The 22,770-nt window shown below is 43.3% G+C and overlaps 1 protein-coding gene across 4 annotated transcripts in view; it reads left to right on the top strand.

The window, feature by feature from the left end:
* Positions 1-22,770, top strand: part of ARFIP1 (ARF interacting protein 1) — a 222,610-nt gene that overhangs the window by 133,227 nt on the left and 66,613 nt on the right. For all 4 annotated transcript variants that reach the window (XM_073576376.1, XM_073576373.1, XM_073576375.1 and 1 more), the window contains one exon: positions 11,895-12,116. In XM_073576376.1, the coding sequence (XP_073432477.1) occupies positions 11,895-12,116 (222 nt within the window). The remainder of the gene's footprint in view (positions 1-11,894; positions 12,117-22,770) is intronic.

Here is a 22,770-nt window from a genome sequence, read left to right on the forward strand (position 1 = left end):
AGAAAAACCCACAATGGTTACAGAAGTAACTTGAATCTGACAAAAGTAATAATAAATAAAAAATCTATGAAAATGAACAAGTGAAAGTCAGACATTGCTTTTCAACCATGCTTCCACAGAATTAAAAAAAAAAAATGTCATGAAATAGGTCTGGACAGAAATGATGGTACCTTTACTTCATATTTTGTTGCACAACCTTTTGAGCCAGTCACTGCAATCAAATGATTCCTGTAACTGTCAATGAGACTTCTGCACCTCTCGACAGGTATTTTGGCCTACTCCTCAAGAGCAAACTGCTCCAGTTGTCTCGTGTTTGAAGGTTGCCTTTTCCAGACGGCATGTATCAGCTCTTTCCAAAGATGTTCAATAGGATTTAGGTCAGAGCTCATGGAAGGCCACTTCAAAATAGTCCAATGTTTTCCTCTTAGCCATTCTTGGGTGTTTTTAGCTATGTGTATTGGGTCATTATCCTGTTGCAAGAACCATTACCTGCAACTGAGACCACGTTTTCTGACACTGGGCAGAACATTTCTCTCTAGAATCCCTTGATAGTCTTGAGATTTCATTGTACCCTGCACAAATTTTAGACACCCTCTACTAGATGCAGCAAAGCAGCCCCAGAACATAACACAGCCTCCTCCATGTTTCACAGTAGGGACAGTCGTCTTTTCTTCATATGCTTCATTTTTCCATCTGTGAACATAGAGCTGATGTGCCTTGCCAAAAAGTTCCATTTTTGTCTCATCTGTCCATAGGACATTGTCCCAGAAGCTTTGTGGCTTGTCATGTAGTTTGGCAAACTCCATTCTGGCTTTTTTATGATTTTTTTTCAACACTGGTGTCCTCCTTGGTCGTCTCCCATGAAGTCCACTTGGGCTCATACAAAGACGGATGGTGCGAACTGACTCTGATGTTCCTTCAGCTTTAAGTTTGCCTTTAATCTGTTTAGAAGTTTTTCTGGGTTCTTTTGTTACCACTCGTATATCCATCTCTTTGATTTGTCATCTTTTACCCCTGCGGCCATGTCCAAGGAGGTTGGCTACAGTCCCATGGAGCTTAATTTTCTGAATAATATATGCAACTGTAGTCACAGGAACATCAAGCTGCTTGGATACGGTCTTCTATAATTTTCTTTCTAATCTCGTGAGACAACTCTTTCCTTCGCTTCCTCTGGTCCATGTTGAGTGTGATACACCCCATGTCACCAAACAGCACAGTGAGTATCTGTAGCCCTGTGTACAGGCCCACTCACTGATTCCAAGATTGTAGACACCTGTGATGCTAATTAGTGGACACATCTTGTTTTAACATGTCCCTTTTGTCACATTTTCATGGGTACCATCATTTCTGTCCAGGCCTATTTCATGAGTTTAATTTTTTTTTTACTCTGTGTAAGCATGGTTGAAAAGCAATGTCTGACTTTTATTTGTTCATTTTCATAGATTTTTTATTTATTATTTTTGTCAGTGAAGTTATGTCTGTCACCATTATGGGTTTTTCTTTCATAAATGAGGGGTACCAACGATTTTGACCATGTGTGTAATTCTAGGCAATCTTCCCTGTAAAATGCATAGACCTTCCTCGAATCATGACAATTATTGCTATTTTGGGAGAACCTGAGGTTACTATTTTATTTTTTGGACATAAAGCTGCACTCCCACATCCATGTGAAATGTCTGGGACAGGTATTTTTGTTTTAATCTGACAGAACACTGAAACATTAACTCAAATGATTCTGTTCAGACATTCGTTAATAAGACAGATCAGAGTTTGAGAGCCGTGAAACTTAGCGCGTCCCCTATTCTGATCTGATTTTGATTACCAGAATAGTATACACTCAAATAATTTGTGTGCTAGCCAATAAAAAAATCAGACAAGGTACTGATACTTCAACCAGATGTGTGAATGCAGCCTAAGGCACACTTTTCAGCAATAAGAAATTCTTGCTGAAAAGTCTCAGTATCATATACCGTATATACTCGAGTATAAGCCGAGGCACCTAATTTTGCCACGGAAAACTGCGTAAGCTTATTGACTCGAGTATATGCCGGGTATGCATTGTCCCCTCATCTCTGTCCTGCTATGTGTGGCTCTCCCCGTCGTGGAATGTGTTGCTCCCCCCCGCCCCGTCCTGTCCTGGTATGTGTGGCTTTCCATGTTATGCATGGCTCGCCCCATCCCATCGTTGTATGCATGGCTCACCCTCCCTCCCATCCTTGTATGCATGGCTCACCCACCCTGTCCCATCGTAGGCATGGCTCACCCACCCCGTCCAATCGTTGTATGCATGGCTCCCCCCTGTCCCATCAATATACTCATGGCTCACCCCCCCTCCCATCGTTATATGCATGGTTCACACCCCCGTCCTACTCTCCCTCCTTGAGCCGTCCCTGCATCTCCGCGCCGTCTCTGCATCTCCTTCCCGGCGCCAGCAGCTCTCCTGTGCTGAGCGGTCACGTGGTACCGCTCATTAAGGTAATGAATATGCGCTCCTTGCCTGTGGAAGTGGAGACGCAAGCATATTCATTACCTTAATGAGCGGTACACGTGACCAGCACAGGGGAAGAGCTGCCGGCGCCAGGACAGAGATGCAGCGACGGAGGGTGAGTGTGAACGTCGTCTTGAAGCCGGCGGCTGCAGCTGTTATTGATTCACAGCTGCTGGCTCCAGCCGCTGCTCCGCCGCTCCCCCTCCCCCGCCGGCTTTCTGGACAATGACTTGTGTATAAGCCGAGGGGGAGCGTTTTTAGTGCAAAAAATGTGCTGAAAATCTCGGCTTATACATGAGTATATACAGTAGTTTGTAGTCAGGAGCAACATTAGCACCAGTCTTCCTGACTGATTCCGAATTGATCAGACAAAGGCCGTAATTCTTCAAAGCAATTACACCAGAATTCTTGTGTGTTTTGCTTTGTACAGTTCCAAATTTTTGGTGCAGTTTTTGATATTTTCATCCCAGTTTCTCCCAGCTCCACCAAAGCAGAGCAGAGGTGTGACTCCTCAACTCGGTTGATTCATGGCGAGCTGTGGCGTTCCTTACTCCAGAAATCTTACTTTAGTATCCAACTGGAGTAAGATTATTGGTGATACGCATGCCATTTTCCAGATGCTCCTGATTCATTAAAGGGAATCTGTTAGCAAGTTTTCACTATTTTAATTGAGACTTCTTGTTTTCTCTGTTTCACATGTAGCAAGTTGCTAAACTGTTTATTATCCCATCCACACCCCTATCTGGCAGCTTCCTGTGTACACTGTGCATTGTGAGCAACCTGCCAATCGGTTGTGGGTGTCCTGGGACCAGGGACTCCTTTCTTGTCCTTAATGCTAGGGGCGCCATAGCTCACCCTGTCCCTCGGATTACTTCTGGTGAAGACTACGGGGCCTAGTACCTTGCCTTAGCTCGTGAATCAGCACTCAGTCTGTACCCTTCCCCCACCCAAGGAAGACGGTAGTAATAGTGTACCGTAATACACCAACCAGATTAACAAAGTAATATGAATAGGGACAAAAGAAAATGCTGATCAAACAAATACACTCACATAAACAATATAGGTAAACACTGGAGAGTGGAGCATGGGGTTAAACCAAAGTAGGAGGAGAAAGGGAATTATCACACACTCAAAACCAAGCAACAATCATAGATAAATCCACCAAATGCCTTCTCCAATAACAACCAACAACAACCTCCAGCCATGTATTATAATTTAACTCCGAAAATGAGTGCTAGCCAGGACCCAGTTTTTATTGGAGATGGGAGTGGCTAACCGTGCACAGCTGATAGCCTCAATGCAGGAAAGTTTAAAGGAGCTCTCAACAGAGTCAATTAACCCCCTGCACTGGTAAAAGAAATTTACATACAGTAATTTAATATGAAGGTAAAGTGCTTGTAATCAGTGCAGGAGTAGGAGAATTTGGACGCTGCAAGCTTCTGGATCCTCTGTCATGGTAAACCCGTGACATTAGGGGTGAGATTACACAGTTTAGATAGTTTGGCATTCATGTGAAACCTAGTCTTGTAGTGATAATCTCCTGCTGCCAAAATATTGATTCTATTGAAACTGTAACGTGCAACCGAGTAAATGACACATCCCTGGAATCAGGCTCTTACCCTATATTATGCTGCTCTCAGATTAAATAACACAACTACTGACAGATTCCCTTTGAGTGGCATGTTCTCCTCTCAAAGAATGAAGAACATCTGAGTCAACAGATCCCCTTAATAAGACCGGCGTGAAAATAGTCAAACTTCATGAACTGGGACCAAAGTGCTTATAAAGCAGTTGGTCCAATCAGTGACAGAACTGTGCAGCTGCTCATGGCTTCACAATTCTACTTCACCCCAGCAATCCATTTACATAAGCTGAAAGCCAAAGACCCATGGGCATTGAGAGGACCATATAAATCTAAAGCTTAAATAGGTTGTCCACTACTTTTTCACTGAGTCTGATCAGTTGGGACCTGACCGTCGGCACCCCCGCCGGATCAGCTGCTCTGTGTCGGGGGACGCTGTCTGGAACAACTCAATTGCGGAGCTGCTCAGTCTGATAGTATCTGCGGCCGGATGCAGCATATCCACCTCCTATTGATTTAGATCAGAAGACGAAGGTCATCAATGAAAAAGTAGTGGACAACCTCTTAAAAAAAGAAAAAATTGGAGCATGGTATCTGTAAATCCAGCAGTATGAATCCTCCCAAAACTGTCAGTGATGTGGAGCGAGTTCCCCACTCCACAAATGCAAGATCAGACCGCTATGGTAGCTGCTCTCCATTTGCTCACCTTGCTACAATTTGCCTTTACGGATCTCAAAAGTAGTCTATTAGAATATATGGTGGCCCACAAAGTCATGACTACTCAACAAGTACATTTGGTTGCCTTTTGAAATGTGGAGTTCTTAAAGGGAAGGTGCCTAAAAAACTTAAACAATTGAAAAAAATGTAAAGTATTAATGTTTCAATTTAAAAAATATATATGTGTATATATGTATATATACAGTATATGCATATATTTATGTATGTGTGTATATATACGTGTGTATATATGTATGTATATATAATTTTTTTTCCATATGTTATTAATGCAGTAAAATATGAAAAATAAAATGTTTGGTATTTCCACTTTTAAACACCACGGGGAGCAGCTGCTGAAATTTTCCATGAAAATCTAGTGTAGTGCTAGCTCACATTACGGCTGCAGTAAATGTGTGAGGGATCTGATCACGTGTGTGATGTCACTCTTCTAATTCCCTTCTGGGTATTTTCAGCAGGATAAGAGGATGAAGTTTAGGATCACAGAGTGGTGACATTTTGTTGGTGACTGCAAAGTGATACTGACAAGTAGACAGCGTCACCAAGGACAGCCGGCAGCACCGATTCTGTTAGTGGTGTTCGCTCTATCATAAGCTGGGATTAGATACGTGGAGTGTATCACAAGCTGTGATGAATTACAGTGTGTTTTACAGACCACGTGTCTAGATTCATGGCTCAGTGTATGTTATCACATAATGGGATTAGATACGCAGGTCTGGAGCATATCACCTGTACCCATAGTGGGATTGAATACATGGGTCTGGGGCATATCTCGCATGATGGGATTAGATGCATGTGTCTGGGGTGTATCATCCATGCCCCTGATGGGATTAGATACACAGATCTGGGGCATATCTCACATGATGGGATGAGAAACACTGATCTGGGGGGATCACCCATGCACTTGATGGGATTCGATAGATGGGTCTGGGGTGTATCGCCCATGATGGAATTGGATACATGGGTTTGGGGCGTATCAGGCAGGATGGGGATTAGACACGGGTCTGGGGCCTATCATGCAGGATTGGGTTTAGATACATGGGTCTGGGGCATAAAACGCAGGATGGGGATTAGAGACACTGGTCTGGGGCATATCACGTAGGATGGGGATTAAAGCCACTGGTTTAGGGCGTATCACAGAGGATGGGGATTAGATTGCGCTGGTCTGGGGCATACGATGCAGGATGGGGATTAGATTACAAGGGTCTGGGGCATACCACGCAGGATGGGGATTAGATTACACTGGTCTGGTGCATATCACGCAGGATGGGGGATTCTGGCGCTTCGCCTTCGCTCTTCCCGATTGCTCTGGTGTGGTGGAAATCGGGGTAATGGTAGTTGGGGTTGATGACAGCTGACATCAAACACTGGGGTTAAAAATGGAGGTGTCTATCAGACACACCCATTACTAACACAATAATGAAAAAAAACAACAATGATGAAATTGTCACTCAAATGCGTGAAAAATTAAATTCCATTTTATTGGCATCCAGATAACATGTATTCTAAACGTTTTCGGTCCAACACAGGACCTTCATCAGAGGACTCCTCTGCCTAAAGCGGTACACACCCCACACCTGAAGTGGCCACCATCACAGCGCCATACCTCAACGACATGGGTCGCAATACATTAGCACTATAAATAATATACAGCTCATTAAGCAGCATTCAGTAAATCTTGTGACAATTCTCTGATGAAGGTCCTGTGGTGGACCGAAAACGTTTGGAATACATGTTATCTGGATGCCAATAAAATGGAATTTAATTTTTCACGCATTTGAGTGCCAAGTTCATCATTGTTATATTACGGGCTGGATACCCTACTTGTGCACCTCCTACGGATCTTTTGAATTTTTGAGTGCCTTGCTGTTTACTACTACAATAAAGAAAAAAAACAGACAGAAAAATGAAATATTAAAAAAAAACAAAAAAACACTCCCCATGTTCCCTGGTTCACAAATATATTATTGAAAAAAAAAAAAAAGCCCATACAGGTCCACAATAGTCCTGGGAATTGAACGTAGTCCACAGTGTAATGGCCCAGTGTAGCGCCCCCCACAGTGTAATGGCCCCGTGTAGCGCGCCCCCACAGTGTAATGGCCCCGTGTAGCGCGCCCCCACAGTGTAATGGCCCCGTGTAGCGCGCCCCCACAGTGTAATGGCCCCGTGTAGCGCGCCCCCACAGTGTAATGGCCCCGTGTAGCGCGTCCCCACAGTGTAATGGTCCGTGCAGTGCATCATGGTGTAAATGTCTCCATGCATTCAATACATTGTACTTGCCTTCCCTGTGCTCCCACGCAACGTTGCATCCTTTTCAGCCTGTTCAGAGCACAGTAGTGCGATTTCCCTGCTGTGTCATGAACGGGTCAGTGGCGAGCGGTGATCTGTACTGTGTGATACTGACAGGCTGAGATCACTGCTCCCCGCTCTGGAGCTTCCTCTGCCTGGCACCTTCTATCATCACGTCTCCTCCCACATCTGTGACCTGGACAGCTCAGGAGCAAGCCCAGGTCACAGCTAAAATCAGGAGGAGCGGCCTGAATGTAAGAGATGCAGTTGCCGTTCGACCGAAGGCTCTTTTGCCCATGGGCTGCGGAAAGTGAGGTGTGTGTCTTGTTCAGACAGTTACACCACCACAAATCAAAATAGCCGCCTCCCAGTGGTTTAAATGAATAAAAAAACTATTAAAGTTAATTTAATTTTGTATTAAAAATAATTTTTGCCAGAGCTGTATAATCAATTAAGAGACCACTGCACAGTTTTATAAAAATCAGCTTCTGTACATGTCTGACAGCCATTCCATTTCAGTGTCAGTTGAATTCCAACCAGAGTACACCTCATTCTACTTAATGTGCTTCTGATTAGGTGATCACCTGAGCCAAATCTTATTTAACGAAGGAAAGTATAAAAAACCCTGCTGTGGTGTTCACAATCCTCTTGCAATAGGACAAGCTGGAATGCAAAACAAGTGCTAGTAATATTCCAAAAGTAATAGGAATGAAAAACTAAATTTTAACCATGCCAAGAGTTGAAAAGAAAAGTCCTGAGTGAGAAAAAGAAGGGCTCAATTCTGGCTTTACTAGCAGAGGGATACAGTGAACGTCATGTTGCCTCCATCCTTATAATTTCTAAGAGGGCAGTCCATTACAATAAGGTCATGCGGCAGACATTGGGGACAACAAAGCTACAAACCGGCAGAGGGCAAAATCGACTCTCCACTGACCGGGATCACAGTCATCTTATTCGAATGTCACTGAGCAACCGCAGGATGACATCAAGTGACCTACAAAAGGAATGGCAATTGGTAGGTGGGGTGAAAAGCATGGCAAGAACAGTTTGTAACAGGCTCCTAGAAGCAGGGCTCAAGTCATGTAAAGGTAGAAAAAAGCCTTTAATCAATGAGAAGCTAAGGAGAGCCAGGATGAAGTTTGCCAAAGACCATAAGGATTGGACCATAGAGAACTGGAGGAAGGTAATCTTCTCTGATGAGTCTAATTTTTAGTTTTGCCCAACACCTGGTCGTCTAATGGTTAGACTGAGACATGGAGTGGCGTACAAACCACAGTGTCTTGCACCCACTGTGAAATTTGGTGGAGGATTGGTGATGATCTGGAGATGCTTCAACATGGCTGGAATTGGGCAGGTTAATTTTTGCGAAAGACTTATGAATCAAGCGGCATACAAGGTTATCAAGGAAAAACAGTTGATTCCTTTTGCTCAGGCAGTGTTCCCCAACTCTGAGGACTGGTTATTCCAGCAGGACAATGCACCATGCTACACAGCGAGGTCAATCAATATGTTGATGAAGGACCACCACATCAAATCCCTGTCATGGCCAACCCAATCTCCAGACCTGAACTCAATTGAAAAACCTCTGGAATGTAATCAAGAGGAAGATGGATAGTCACAAGCCATCAAACAAAGAAGAACTGCTTACATTTTTGTATCAGGAGCGGCATGAGATCTCCCAAAAGCATTGTAAAAGACTGGTGGAAAGCATGCCAAGACGCATGAAAGCTGTGATTAAAAATCATGGTTATTCCACAAAATATTGATTTCTGAACTCTTCCTGAGATAAAACATTAGTGTTGTTGTTTCTAAATGATTATGAACTTGTTTTCTTAGCATTATTTGAGGTCTGCAAGCACGGCATTTTTTATTTTGACAATTTCTCATTTTCTGAAAATAAATACAAAATTATTGCTTGGAAATTCGTACACATGTCAGAAGTTTATAGAATAAAATAGCAGTTTACATTTTACTCAAAAATATACCTATAAAGAGAAAAATCAGACAAACTGAAAATTTTGCAGGGGTCTCAATTTTTTACAGAGCTGTATAATCAATAATTAATACAAAATTAAAAATCGTGGCACCTTCCCTTTAAGTGGCTTGCTGCTAATATTTGTCCTTTCCCTTGTAGAGCACTAGTGAAATGCTGTATTTTCTGTGTTTATCAAAACAGTACGTATTTTAGATTTTAATCAGTTTGCAATTTTTTTTTTCTGTCCTCTAAACCTGTGGTGTCACTTAGTCAGGTGCATCTTATTGTCTGTAATATCTGGTATTTCATTTCTAAGCAGCGCTGTTCTATTGAGGTTATTGTTTTAATAGGCGCATTTTGCTGAAAGTTTGTGGACCACAAATGTGTATGTTGCTAGATACCCTGATAAATCCTGCCTGGTATGGGAGAATATGAATTTTCCAAGCTACAACTTACTGTATTAATTCATGAGACTGCAGGAATAGGCTGGAGGATGTCTTCTCTGCCGTGCCTATGACAAGCTGTGCTGGCAGTCCTGTGCCCTAGGGAGCAGATAAACCGTCCACCTCTTCTAATTACTAGGAAAAAGAGCTTGGCAGGGAATTGATGCATCTGCAGCCCCTGACGGATCAGACCGGTAGAGGTTGTACAAGAAGTGCGAGGATGACTCTATTGGGATTGAGATTCTTCAGTTGTTTTTCAAGTTATCAATTGTTATTTCCAAATTTTGCTAGCTACACATTGGCTTCATTTGATCTGTAACATTGCCCAAACTGGGGGGGGGGGTGTGTGAGCAATCTCACAAATCTGACAGTCTGCTAAGCAGACAATCAATGTGAAGGGTTCCCTGTTATTATCAGCTTTCCAGCTGCTTTATCATTGCCAGACTATGTGATGGTGTTTGCCCATTTTGTTCCAGCCATCGCCCAAATTGCCATTGGTTGGAACCATTCATTTATACAATAATGCTACATGGATTTGGGGGGCCTACTGCGCCTTCCCAGAAACTTTGTGGCAAGTAAGCAATTGTATCTGTTCATATTCAGAGTAGTTCATTCCTAAGATCATTCTGCAAACAAAATCTAATTGTTTCCGCCTTATCACAGTAGTTGCTACAATGTGTGTTCTTTAGGGAACCTGTCACCCCCCAGGGACGTATGACCTATTAATATGGGCATACAGGTAATAGAAATGTTGCACTAGTCCTACCTGTATGTATTAAAGGTCTTGTGGAGAAATGTTATATTCTGTCTTTAGGTTAATGACTTCTTCCAGGCTCAGGTCATGTGGTGCCAGGAAGAAATCCCTGACTGCTGTCCTCATTACAATACTACCCCCCCTCCCACCAGTCAGTTATGGCCCCGAAATCTCGTGCCTGCGCCCTCACTCCCTCAGAAATACCTCATCCTCCCTACTGTGGGCACTACATTCAGGGATCTTCCGCTCCAGTGTGCGCCCCGATAAGGTACTCTCCCCACTTTCTCCCTGCATAGTCATCGCTAGGAACCATGTGTACATAGCTATGACTATGCAGGGAGGAAGTAGGATGCTCTCCCCATCGGCTTGCACACAGACTTTCAGGCGCAGGAGATCCCTGAATACAGTGTCCATAGAAGGGAGGATGAGGGCGTGCAGGGCGCAGGATTCCAGGGCTATAACTGATTTGCATGGGAGGTGGGTAGTATTGTAATAAGGGCTCTGGGGCGTGTGGAGCCTGGAAGAAATCATTAGTGCAAACACAGACTATAATATTTTTCCACAACAAGGCCATTCATATGAGGCATACAGGTAGGACTAGTGTAACATTTCTATTACCTGTATGCCCATATTAATAGGTCATATACGTCCTTATGGGTGACAGATTCCCTTTAAATCTCTCTGGTGGGCGTATTTTTCTTTTTTTTTTACTTCAACCAGTCTGTCTTAGGCTGTGTGCACACGCTGCGGATTCCGCTGCGTTTCCGCAGCGGTTTTGGCCGCTGCGGACCCGCAGCAGTTTTAGCTGCGGTGTACAGTACCATTCTAATGAATGGGAAATAAAAACCGCTGTGCCGACGCTGCGGAAAAATCCGCGCGGATTTGCTGCGGTTTTGAATCCGCAGAAAGAATTGACATGTCAATTCTTTCTGCGGAAACCGCTGCGGGTTCCTATCTCCACCATTGTGGAGATAGTGAATCCGCAGGACCAAACCGCAGGCAAAACCGCAGATAATCCGCAGGTCTTTTGACCTGCGGATTATCTGCGGTTTTTGCAAAATCCCTGCGGATTAATCCGCAGCGGATTCCGCAGCGTGTGCACGTACCCTTAATGTGATCTGTTCCACCTTGATCCACATTTCTATATAACGCTTTGTTCATGTTACATTTTTGTCACTCAGCAATTGGCTCCTTTGGGGCTTCCTTCTGAAACGCAGAACAACGTGATTCCAACATATCTGCTGACAGGGCCATTGTCTTCACTTTGTGCCCTGTCTGCTCTTATTTTCTGAAGTGTCCGCCTTTTTTAAGCATTGCTTCAACTGTGTTTTTTTGCCCACCGCAGAAAAAGGCAGGCACTGCTGAAAATGTGATCAGACAGCACTCCATCTGCTACATTAGTTAATGGCACCGTTTGCAGATTTGCCTGGATACCATTTTTTTCAGGGCTTCAGACGGAAGCCCCGACAGAGCCACTGACGTATAGAAAAAGTGTGTTATGAACCAGGCCTAGAGGGTATACAAAGCATACCAATCTAATCTAACAATCAAATGGTGTAATATTAACTACTTAATTACATACTGTTCTACTGGGTTTCGCTAAGTGCATTAGTTTTTATGCTCTGCAGTGCACTCGGCAGATTCTCTCCGAGAAGCTCGGACGTGGCTCAAGAACCGTAGACCTGGAATTAGAAGCACAGATAGAAATTCTAAGAGACAACAAAAAGAAATATGAACATATCCTAAAGCTGGCTCAGACGCTGTCCTCACAGCTGTATCAGATGGTGCAGACCCAGAGGCACCTAGGAGACGCCTTTGCAGACCTCAGCCTAAAGTCTTTAGAGTTACATGTGAGTATGAGCACTTCTAATCAGGCTTTTTATTTCCAGTCTTTTTTTCCTAATTTCTTTCTCATTTTTATTACATTTGTAGTACCATCACCTGAAAATAAGAATAAAAAAGTAATATTTAAAATATTTAAAAATGTAAAGCGCATCCGGTCAGCCCCTCAATAACTGGTATATATCAGAGAATGAGAAATGGTTTTAATAAGAGTTGTCATCTTGTGTGCAAAAAAAGCCCTTTTATGGCTATGGCGGCAAAAAAAAAAAAAAGCTATAGCTGTCAAAATGTTAATGCAAGTATGGAAATTCTGTTGTTCTAAAGAATAAGTTGTCTTATTACTTTTACCACAACCGAATGATGTAAAATGACAAATCCTGAAGTTCTGGCTTTTGTCCTAGTTCGTTTGTTTCTGAGTTTTGGGTGACAAAATGAACAATAACTAACAACAATTCTTATGAATTATTTGTATTTTTTCCACTTAATTTCCCATGTAGTAAAAGTGAGAACACTGTTTTGTTCTTCAGCGCAGTCTAATTATGACGATAATGCATTTCTATCGGGGGAATTTTTATTGCCACTTTTGCAAAGTAAAAATGATGTTTTCTTAAAAAAAAAAAAAATCATTTATATTCTGAGAGTCATTACTTTATTTTTCTGCCAAAAGAGCAGAGCGAAAACCACACTTAACACAATATATTTTGTGGTGTTTTTCTCTCTATTTTTAAGAAATGTGTAGTCCAAATTGATACAAAAAAAAACTTCAGTTCATCTTACTAAAAACCATCCCTGACACAGCTCTTTTGAGGGGGGGGGATAAGAAAGTTATAGTTCTCAAGATATGGTGATGGAAAAAAGTTTTTTTGTCAAAAGAAATGCATAAAAAAGCAAAACTTTGTATAAAAATGCTATGTTATGTGCAAACATTAAGTATATTGTGCAGAAATTTCTGCACCATTTTTGCATTGCTTGGCAGGAAAAATGTAGAGTGAAATAGGTGCGCTTTGGATGCTCTTTTTGTAAGAAAATTTAGAGACGTGCATGAGACTTCAGGATTTTCATTCACTTTGCTGTTATCAGGAAACCCTTCAGATATTGTGACAAATCTAAGCAGAAAAAAAGTAACAAAACCATGACAAATCTGCATCGTGTGCACAAGGCCTTATCCTGGCATCACTGTGATCATGCGGACTCAAAGAGTAGTCCTCTTATCGCTTTTACCCTACGGTGAACAGCAGAAATTAGGGAAAAGACCCCAGTTAATGAATTTCTGATTATTTATTAATTTTATTAACCAAAAATCAGAATGAAATGTTTTTTTAAAAAAAAGTTATTTAATCCAAAATGGTACAAAAAAAAGTTAACTCTTCCTGCAGAAAAATTTGCCCCAACTCAGATCTTTTGTCTGTCAATGAAAAAAGGTTTTCATGGTACCAGTAGATCTAGTAGACAATGTCCTTGAAAAGTGACATAGCTAAAAGACTAATCCAGTGAATACATGCTCCAAAGCAAAATTCCCCCCATTCTGAGCTCCGCAGTGTGCAAACCGCAGTTAATGTCTACATCTGCGGCTTTGCTGCAGAGGAGAGAAGCACTTTAAGTGGTTCTCCAGGACTTAAAGGTAATCTGTCACCTCATTTATGGCTTATGGGATGCGGCCACCGCCATTAGGGGCTTATCTACAGCATTCTCTAATGCTGTAGATAAGCCCCCCTATGTAACCTGAAAGATAAGAAAAACAAGTTAGTTTATACTCATCCGGGGGTCCGGTCCTGGTCCGATAGGTGTCGCGGTCCGGTCTGGCGCCTCCTATCTTCTAGCGATTATGTCCTCCTTATTACTTCTACCGCGGACCTCTCTGACCTTTCCCGGTGCATGTGCACTGCAGTACTCTGCTCTGCCCTCAACAGGGCAGATATAGTACGCCTGCGCAGGAGCCACGACAGAAGTAAGGAGGAGGACATCATTGTAGGAAGATGGGAGGCGCCGGACCAGACCACGACACCCATCGGACCGGACCCCCCGGTGAGTATAATATAACTCATTTTTCTTCTCTTTCAGGTTACATCTGGGGCTTATCTACAACATTACAGAATGCTGTAGATAAGCCCCTGATGGCTGTGGCCGCATCTCATAGGCCAAAATTGAGGTGGCAGATTCTCTTTAAATGGAACCTGTGATTAAGTACATGCAGTCCAATCTGTGGACCGTATGGTATGAGGAAAATGTTGAAGATTCAGTATAACTTGTATTTCATTAATTGAAATCCCTGGTGTTAAAATACATAAGGAGTCCAGTGGACGGTCCTACAAGTGTTGGACCGCTGTCTCTACATTGAAAACTGTCAATCACTGAACAGGACCACCCACTGGTATCAAATTCATGCAAACACCATGGATTTCAATGAATAAAATGCAAGCTTACCGAAACTTTTACCATGAAAATGTAATTGTTCTGGTCAGCACCTCCTCTTCTATAACATCCTATCAGCTTATCAGATACAATATTCAATATGACACATTGCCTTCAAATTCTTACGCTGAAAAAGGTACAGTGTAGGAATATTTTTGTATCTGCAAATATTCACCTTAAAACCCCGAACACAGAACTACCATCAAAGTATCAAAAAGACACTTGCAACGGTACCATAGGGCGGTGCCTATCCCTATTACAGCGTTGAACCACCCTACCTACCAGCGGAGGTTGGCACCCTATCAACCTGCGCAGTGGCGTCCCCCACTCGTCGTCGACTAACCCTGCAGGCCCTATAAGCCTTAAATGGGACGGTGGAGGAAAGCAGAGCTAAGTCTAGGTGTGATATGTGGCACTATAGTACAGTATATCCTGGTAAAAGGTAACGGGAAATGCCTACATTAAAATATATATAATTGCCCCTAAGTGTCTGGAGCTTCCTAATAGCGCGGGTTGACAACATAGACTTAGTTAGCATGGTACACCTGTCCAGGGTGGCTATACATCCTGTCCAGCACTGGTGTATTAGAGATAAATTAGACTGGTGAAAAAATAGAAGGAAAAGTGCTTGGTGCTTGTGGTACATATACAGTAATTGCCCCCACGTCTTAAACTGCCTAATAGCGGGGGTTGCCCCTCTAAAATTGGCGAGAATGGCGCCCCCGCTCATCTTTTCCTCACTAGATGTTAAAGATATTAAGGAGGAAATAGGAGGTAAAGTGCTTAGTGCCATAATAAATATGAAAAGCAGAGGTGATACTACCCAGAGTTCTCATCTGTAGAGTAGTCCAGCAGAGGAATATATATTAAAGGGGGTCAGTTATAGAAAGATTAAGTTGAGGGGGGCCATAACAATTTTTCTAAGTCAGTTTAGATATATACTAGTGTAGGATCCCTTATATTATCCACCATAGATGGGTTAAATGCTGAGGGGCACTGAGGCAGTAATCCCACTGAGAGCTTGTACTCAATTAAATGAACAAATTGTAAAGGTCGTATCTTAGCCAGCGTGACATGGATAATATGGCCACCAGGAGTTATGTATACCATGTGACATAGGATAACCTGGCCACCAGGAGCAATCTATACCAGCGTGACATAGTATAACATGGCCACCTGGAGCAATCTATACCAGCATGACATAGGATAACCTGGCCACCAGGAGCAATCTATACCAGCATGACATAGGATAACATGGCCACCAGGAGCAAACTAGACCAGCGTGACCTAGGATAACATGGCCACCAGGAGTAATCTATACTAGCGTGACATAGAATAACATGGCCACCTGGAGTAATCTATACCAGCGTGACATAGGATAACATGGCCACCAGGAGCAATGTATACCAGCGTGACATAGGATAACATGGCCACCATGAGCAATGTATACCAGCGTGACATAGGATAACATGGCCACCATGAGCAACCTATACCAGCGTGACATAGGATAACATGGCCACCATGAGCAACCTATACCAGCGTGACATGGATAACATGGCCACCAGGAGTAATGTATACCATGTGACATAGGATAACCTGACCACCAGGAGCAATCTATACCAGCGTGACATAGGATAGCATGGCCACCTGGAGTAATCTATACCAGCGTGACATAGGATAACATGGCCACCTGGAGTAATCTATACCAGCGTGACATAGGATAACATTGCCACCTGGAGTAATCTATACCAGCGTGACATAGGATAACATGGCCACCTGGAGTAATCTATACCAGCATGACATAGGATAACATGGCCACCAGGAGTAATCTATACTAGCGTGACATAGAATAACATGGCCACCTGGAGTAATCTATACCAGCGTGACATAGGATAACATGGCCACCAGGAGCAATGTATACCAGCGTGACATAGGATAACATGGCCACCATGAGCAATGTATACCAGCGTGACATAGGATAACATGGCCACCATGAGCAACCTATACCAGCGTGACATAGGATAACATGGCCACCATGAGCAACCTATACCAGCGTGACATGGATAACATGGCCACCAGGAGTAATGTATACCATGTGACATAGGATAACCTGACCACCAGGAGCAATCTATACCAGCGTGACATAGGATAGCATGGCCACCTGGAGTAATCTATACCAGCGTGACATAGGATAACATGGCCACCTGGAGTAATCTATACCAGCATGACATAGGATAACATGGCCACCAGGAGCAATCTATACCAGCATGACATAGGATAACCTGGCCACCAGGAGCAATCTATACCAGCATGACATAGTATAACATGGCCACCTGGAGCAATCTATACCAGCATGACATAGGATAACCTGGCCACCAGGAGCAATCTATACCAGCATGACATAGTATAACATGGCCACCTGGAGCAATCTATACCAGCATGACATAGGATAACCTGGCCACCAGGAGCAATCTATACCAGCATGACATAGGATAACATGGCCACCAGGAGCAATCTATACCAGCATGACATAGTATAACATGGCCACCTGGAGCAATCTATACCAGCATGACATAGGATAACCTGGCCACCAGGAGCAATCTATACCAGCATGACATAGGATAACATGGCCACCAGGAGCAAACTAGACCAGCGTGACCTAGGATAACATGGCCACCAGGAGTAATCTATACTAGCGTGACATAGAATAACATGGCCACCTGGAGTAATCTATACCAGCGTGACATAGGATAACATGGCCACCAGGAGCAATGTATACCAGCGTGACATAGGATAAGATGGCCACCATGAGCAATGTATACCAGCGTGACATAGGATAACATGGCCACCATGAGCAACCTATACCAGCGTGACATAGGATAACATGGCCACCATGAGCAACCTATACCAGCGTGACATGGATAACATGGCCACCAGGAGTAATGTATACCATGTGACATAGGATAACCTGACCACCAGGAGCAATCTATACCAGCGTGACATAGGATAGCATGGCCACCTGGAGTAATCTATACCAGCGTGACATAGGATAACATGGCCACCTGGAGTAATCTATACCAGCGTGACATAGGATAACATTGCCACCTGGAGTAATCTATACCAGCGTGACATAGGATAACATGGCCACCTGGAGTAATCTATACCAGCATGACATAGGATAACATGGCCACCAGGAGTAATCTATACTAGCGTGACATAGAATAACATGGCCACCTGGAGTAATCTATACCAGCGTGACATAGGATAACATGGCCACCAGGAGCAATGTATACCAGCGTGACATAGGATAACATGGCCACCATGAGCAATGTATACCAGCGTGACATAGGATAACATGGCCACCATGAGCAACCTATACCAGCGTGACATAGGATAACATGGCCACCATGAGCAACCTATACCAGCGTGACATGGATAACATGGCCACCAGGAGTAATGTATACCATGTGACATAGGATAACCTGACCACCAGGAGCAATCTATACCAGCGTGACATAGGATAGCATGGCCACCTGGAGTAATCTATACCAGCGTGACATAGGATAACATGGCCACCTGGAGTAATCTATACCAGCATGACATAGGATAACATGGCCACCAGGAGCAATCTATACCAGCGTGACATAGGATAACATGGCCACCAGGAGCAATCTATACCAGCGTGACATAGGATAACATGGCCACCAGGAGCAATCCATACCAGCGTGACCTAGGATAACATGGCCACCTGGAGCAATCTATACCAGCGTGACATAGGATAACATGGCCACCAGGAGCAATGTATACCAGCGTGACATAGGATAACATGGCCACCAGGAGCAATGTATACCAGCGTGACATAGGATAACATGGCCACGAGGAGCAATGTATACCAGCGTGACATATGATAACATGGCCACCAGGAGCAATCTATTCCAGCGTGACCTAGGATAACTTTGCTACCAGGAGCAGTGTATACCAGCGTGACATAGGATAACATGGCCACCTGGAGTAATCTATACCAGCGTGACATAGGATAACATGGCCACCAGGAGCAATCTATACCAGCGTGACATAGGATAACATGGCCACCTGGAGTAATCTATACCAGTGTGACACAGGATAACATGGCCACCTGGAGTAATCTATACCAGCGTGACATAGGATAACTTTGCCACCAGGAGCAATGTATACCAGCGTGACCTAGGATAACATGGCCACCTGGAGCAATCTATACCAGCGTGACATAGGATAACATGGCCACCATGAGCAATGTATACCAGCGTGACATAGGATAACTTTACCACCAGGAGCAATCTATACCACTGTGACATAGGATAACATGGCCACCAGGAGCAATGTATACCAGCGTGACATAGGATAACATGGCCACGAGGAGCAATGTATACCAGCGTGACATAGGATAACATGGCCACCAGGAGCAATCTATTCCAGCGTGACGTAGGGTAACATGGCCAACTGGAGTAATCTATACAAGCGTGACACAGGATAACATGGCCACCAGGAGCAATCTATACCAGCGTGACCTAGGATAACATGGCCACCTGGAGCAATCTATACCAGCGTGACACAGGATAACATGGCCACCAGGAGCAATCTATACCAGCGTGACATAGGATAACTTTGCCACTAGGAGCAATGTATACCAGCGTGACATAGGATAGCATGGCCACCTGGAGCAATCTATACCAGCGTGACATAGGATAACATGGCCACCATGAGCAATGTATACCAGCGTGACATAGGATAACTTTGCCACCAGGAGCAATCTATACCAGCGTGACATAGGATAACATGGCCACCTGGAGTAATCTATACCAGCGTGACATAGGATAACATGGCCACCAGGAGCGATCTATACCAGCGTGACATAGGATAGCATGGCCACCAGGAGCGATCTATACTAGCGTGACATAGGATAGCATGGCCACCAGGATCAATCTATACCAGCGTGACATAGGATAACATGGCCACCTGGAGTAATCTATACCAGCGTGACATAGGATAACATGGCCACCTGGAGTAATCTATACCAGCGTGACATAGGATAACATGGCCACCAGGAGCAATGTATACCAACGTGACAAAGGATAACATGGCCACCAGGAGCAATCTATACCAGCGTGACACAGGATAGCATGGCCACCAGGAGCAATGTATACCAGCGTGACACAGGATAACATGGCCACCAGGAGCAATCAATAACAGTATGACATACACTTGACACATTTGCCCTCTCTCGAGGTTCATCAGTAGTGAGTTGGTATTGTAAATAATAGGATCTTGGCTCTTGCTGATTTGTATGATGTTAGATGGCATGGTGTCCATAAAATTCAGGACCTCCAGGGTCAATCCCATCCAATGAAATGCCTGACCGTGAGGGGAAACGCGGAAAAATCAAAGTTTGAAAACTGCCATTTTTCTAAATTTCAACAAATTTCCAATATATTCATAAAAAACATGTAGATTTTATCAAGCTAAATGTACCATTACCATGAAGTGCAAGGTGCCATGCACAGAAAAGAGCATTGTCCTAATCACTGGGATATAGAAGCACTCCATAATTATACAGTGACGGGTCAGATTTGAAAAATTGAGCCGTCGGGAATATCACAAAAGGCTTTCCTGGTTAGGGGATAAAGTGTAGCGGTCAAAAAATGACATTTCACTCATGCTCCCAAAGCTCAAATCGTGCTTTGTCATGAAGGTTAACCTGTTATTGGGCACATTGAAGCTGACCACTTTGTAGAGTAGTTATGGGAGCAAAAACTTTCCATAAATGTTGCAAGTTTTTTCCAATTTTTAAAAAAACACTTATCCAGGCTGCAGTTGCTTATTTTTTTTTTTCTTTTAATAAACTGCTCTTTACTCTCCCTCCCCGAGTCCAGCATCCAATTGTGCTCCCTTTGTCTGATATTGACCTTTGCGCTGATGTTATTTTGACAGCTCTGCAGCCAATAACTAACTTGACCCATCAACTTGGGCATAGCCACTAAGCTCAGTGATTGGCAGTGGTTGGTATGTCAGCACTACAGACAATAACAAATCGGGGACAGTAGAAGAGACTCAGCACTGGACCAGGGCTGGCTGAATAAAGCCCAGTTTGTTTTTTGTTTTTTTTTGTTTTTTAAACTACAGCCAGGCGACACAGGTTTTCCCAAATTGGAAAACCCCTTAGGCTATGTGCACACACTGCGGAATCACCTGCGGGTTTTTCCCCGCGGAACCGCAGGTAAAACCGCAGGTAAAGTGACCTGCGGTTTCACACCTCTACTATGTTAAAGGTGTGAATCCGCAGAAACAATTGACATTCTGCGGTTTATAAACCGCAGCAAAACAGTGTGGAAGAAAAACGCAGCGCGAGCACTTCGGTTTTCAAAACCCATAGGTTTACATGGTACTGTACCATGTCTGCGGAGCTGCTGTGGTTCCGCAGGGCCAAAACCGCAGCGGAACCGCAGCAAAAACCGCAGCGTATGCACATAGCCTTAGAAGACTTCTCACCCATCCTCAGGACTGTGGAGTCGGAGTCGGTGCTCATTTTGGTGGAGTCGGAGTCGGAGTCGGTGCTCATTTTGGTGGAGTCGGAGTTGGAGTCGGTATAAAATGGACCGACTCCGACTCCTAAAATATATAATAAATTGGGTACAGTAATTCAATGGAGGATGTGCTGAATATTTTTTCATAGGAGTTTGGGAAAGTTATGAAATGTCCTATAAATGGCTGTTATATTCCTGATCTAAGGCTACATTCACACACAGCGTTTTTCCTGTGTTTTTTTAGGATACGTTTTTCAGCTGCAAAAGCTGATCATCTTTTTAAAAAACTGCATCACCTGAAAGGTTTTTGAGCTCATAGATAATGTTTTCAATAGCAAAAGCAGATTAGAAATCTGCTCTATCTATCCATTTATCCATATCTGTCTATCCATATCGTATCTGTACCAAAAAGAATGAAAACCGGGTAGTACACCAATATATATTCTGTTCTATCTAAATATCTTGATTATTGGATCATAAAAATGATTAAATGTCTGAGGTTCACATTGTACTACAATAAATTTTTCACTTAAATATAAGCAATATGTGTGGGAGTCGTGGAGTCGGAGTTGGAGTCGGAGTCGGTGTAAGGGAAATTGAGGAGTCGGAGTCGCAGGTTTGGCTTACCGACTCCACAGGCCATCCTATAGCCATGCAGCTTTGATGGCGTTTGTGAGCTCACGTGATTTCTTGTAGAACATTGTACTAGTACAGTGTGTTGTCAGCTTTCCAGAGCACTTTGTACAGCACATGGAGGAGCACTCCTCAAATCCTTTCATTATATAATTGGATGCGGAGGCAAACAAGTCAGTCTTTTTTTCTGATCTTGTCTTTCTTGATTTTAGTCACTTTCTTTGATAGCAATTAAATGGGATGAATTGATTGACTTGTTGAACCAGTTTGCAGGCTTTACAGTTTATGGTTTAGCGTTAACCTGTAACAAATGTTAATATCCTACCACAGGAGACACCTTTGCCGATGCAGGAGTTAAAGATTTTTGAGATTTAGTTGCTTTATTTACAACCTAAATAAATATTTTACTGTGACCCCTGCCTGGAGGCAGCTCACGCTTTTACGTGTCTACAGATGCGTTCTTCTACCTTGGCGGCAATAAAAGCATAGTATCAGGCCAATATGGTAATTGTTCTTTATTTACTCCTTTTGGTTATATAGCGTCATCATATTCCACAGCACTTTACAGACATTCTCATCACTGTCCTCCTAGTGGATCGCAATATCCTATCTTTGGTGCACCTGGGGGAAAACGCGCAGTTATGCTAAGGCTAAGTGCACACGTTGCAAAAAAATTTCTGCTCAAAAACCTGAATCCCTTCCCAGAAAACGCACCTATTTTTCCGCGGCCGTTTTTGCGCGGTTTTGATGCGTTATTTATGCGTTTTTTTTCCGCAGCTGTTTCAAACCGCATGGAAGAAGCCTAAACCGCGGAAAAATCCGCAAAATTAATGTGCATGCTGCTTTTTTTACCGCAATGCGGGTTTTTCGTGGTAAAAAACGCATCAATGTGCACAAAAAGTGCAAAATGCATACAAATGACTGGGAAGCTTATTTTTAGCGGTTTTATAGTGAAAACCGCAGTAAAAACCGCTAAAAAAACAGTGTGAACACAGCCTAAGCCGTATTTATATACTGTATGTTTGTGTACACACACTAGGCCATATTAGTAAATAAG

The sequence above is a fragment of the Dendrobates tinctorius genome, unplaced genomic scaffold, assembly GCF_039654945.1.
Source record: "Dendrobates tinctorius isolate UK_male_01 unplaced genomic scaffold, ASM3965494v1 ptg000008l, whole genome shotgun sequence".
Lineage (NCBI taxonomy): Eukaryota > Metazoa > Chordata > Amphibia > Anura > Dendrobatidae > Dendrobates > Dendrobates tinctorius.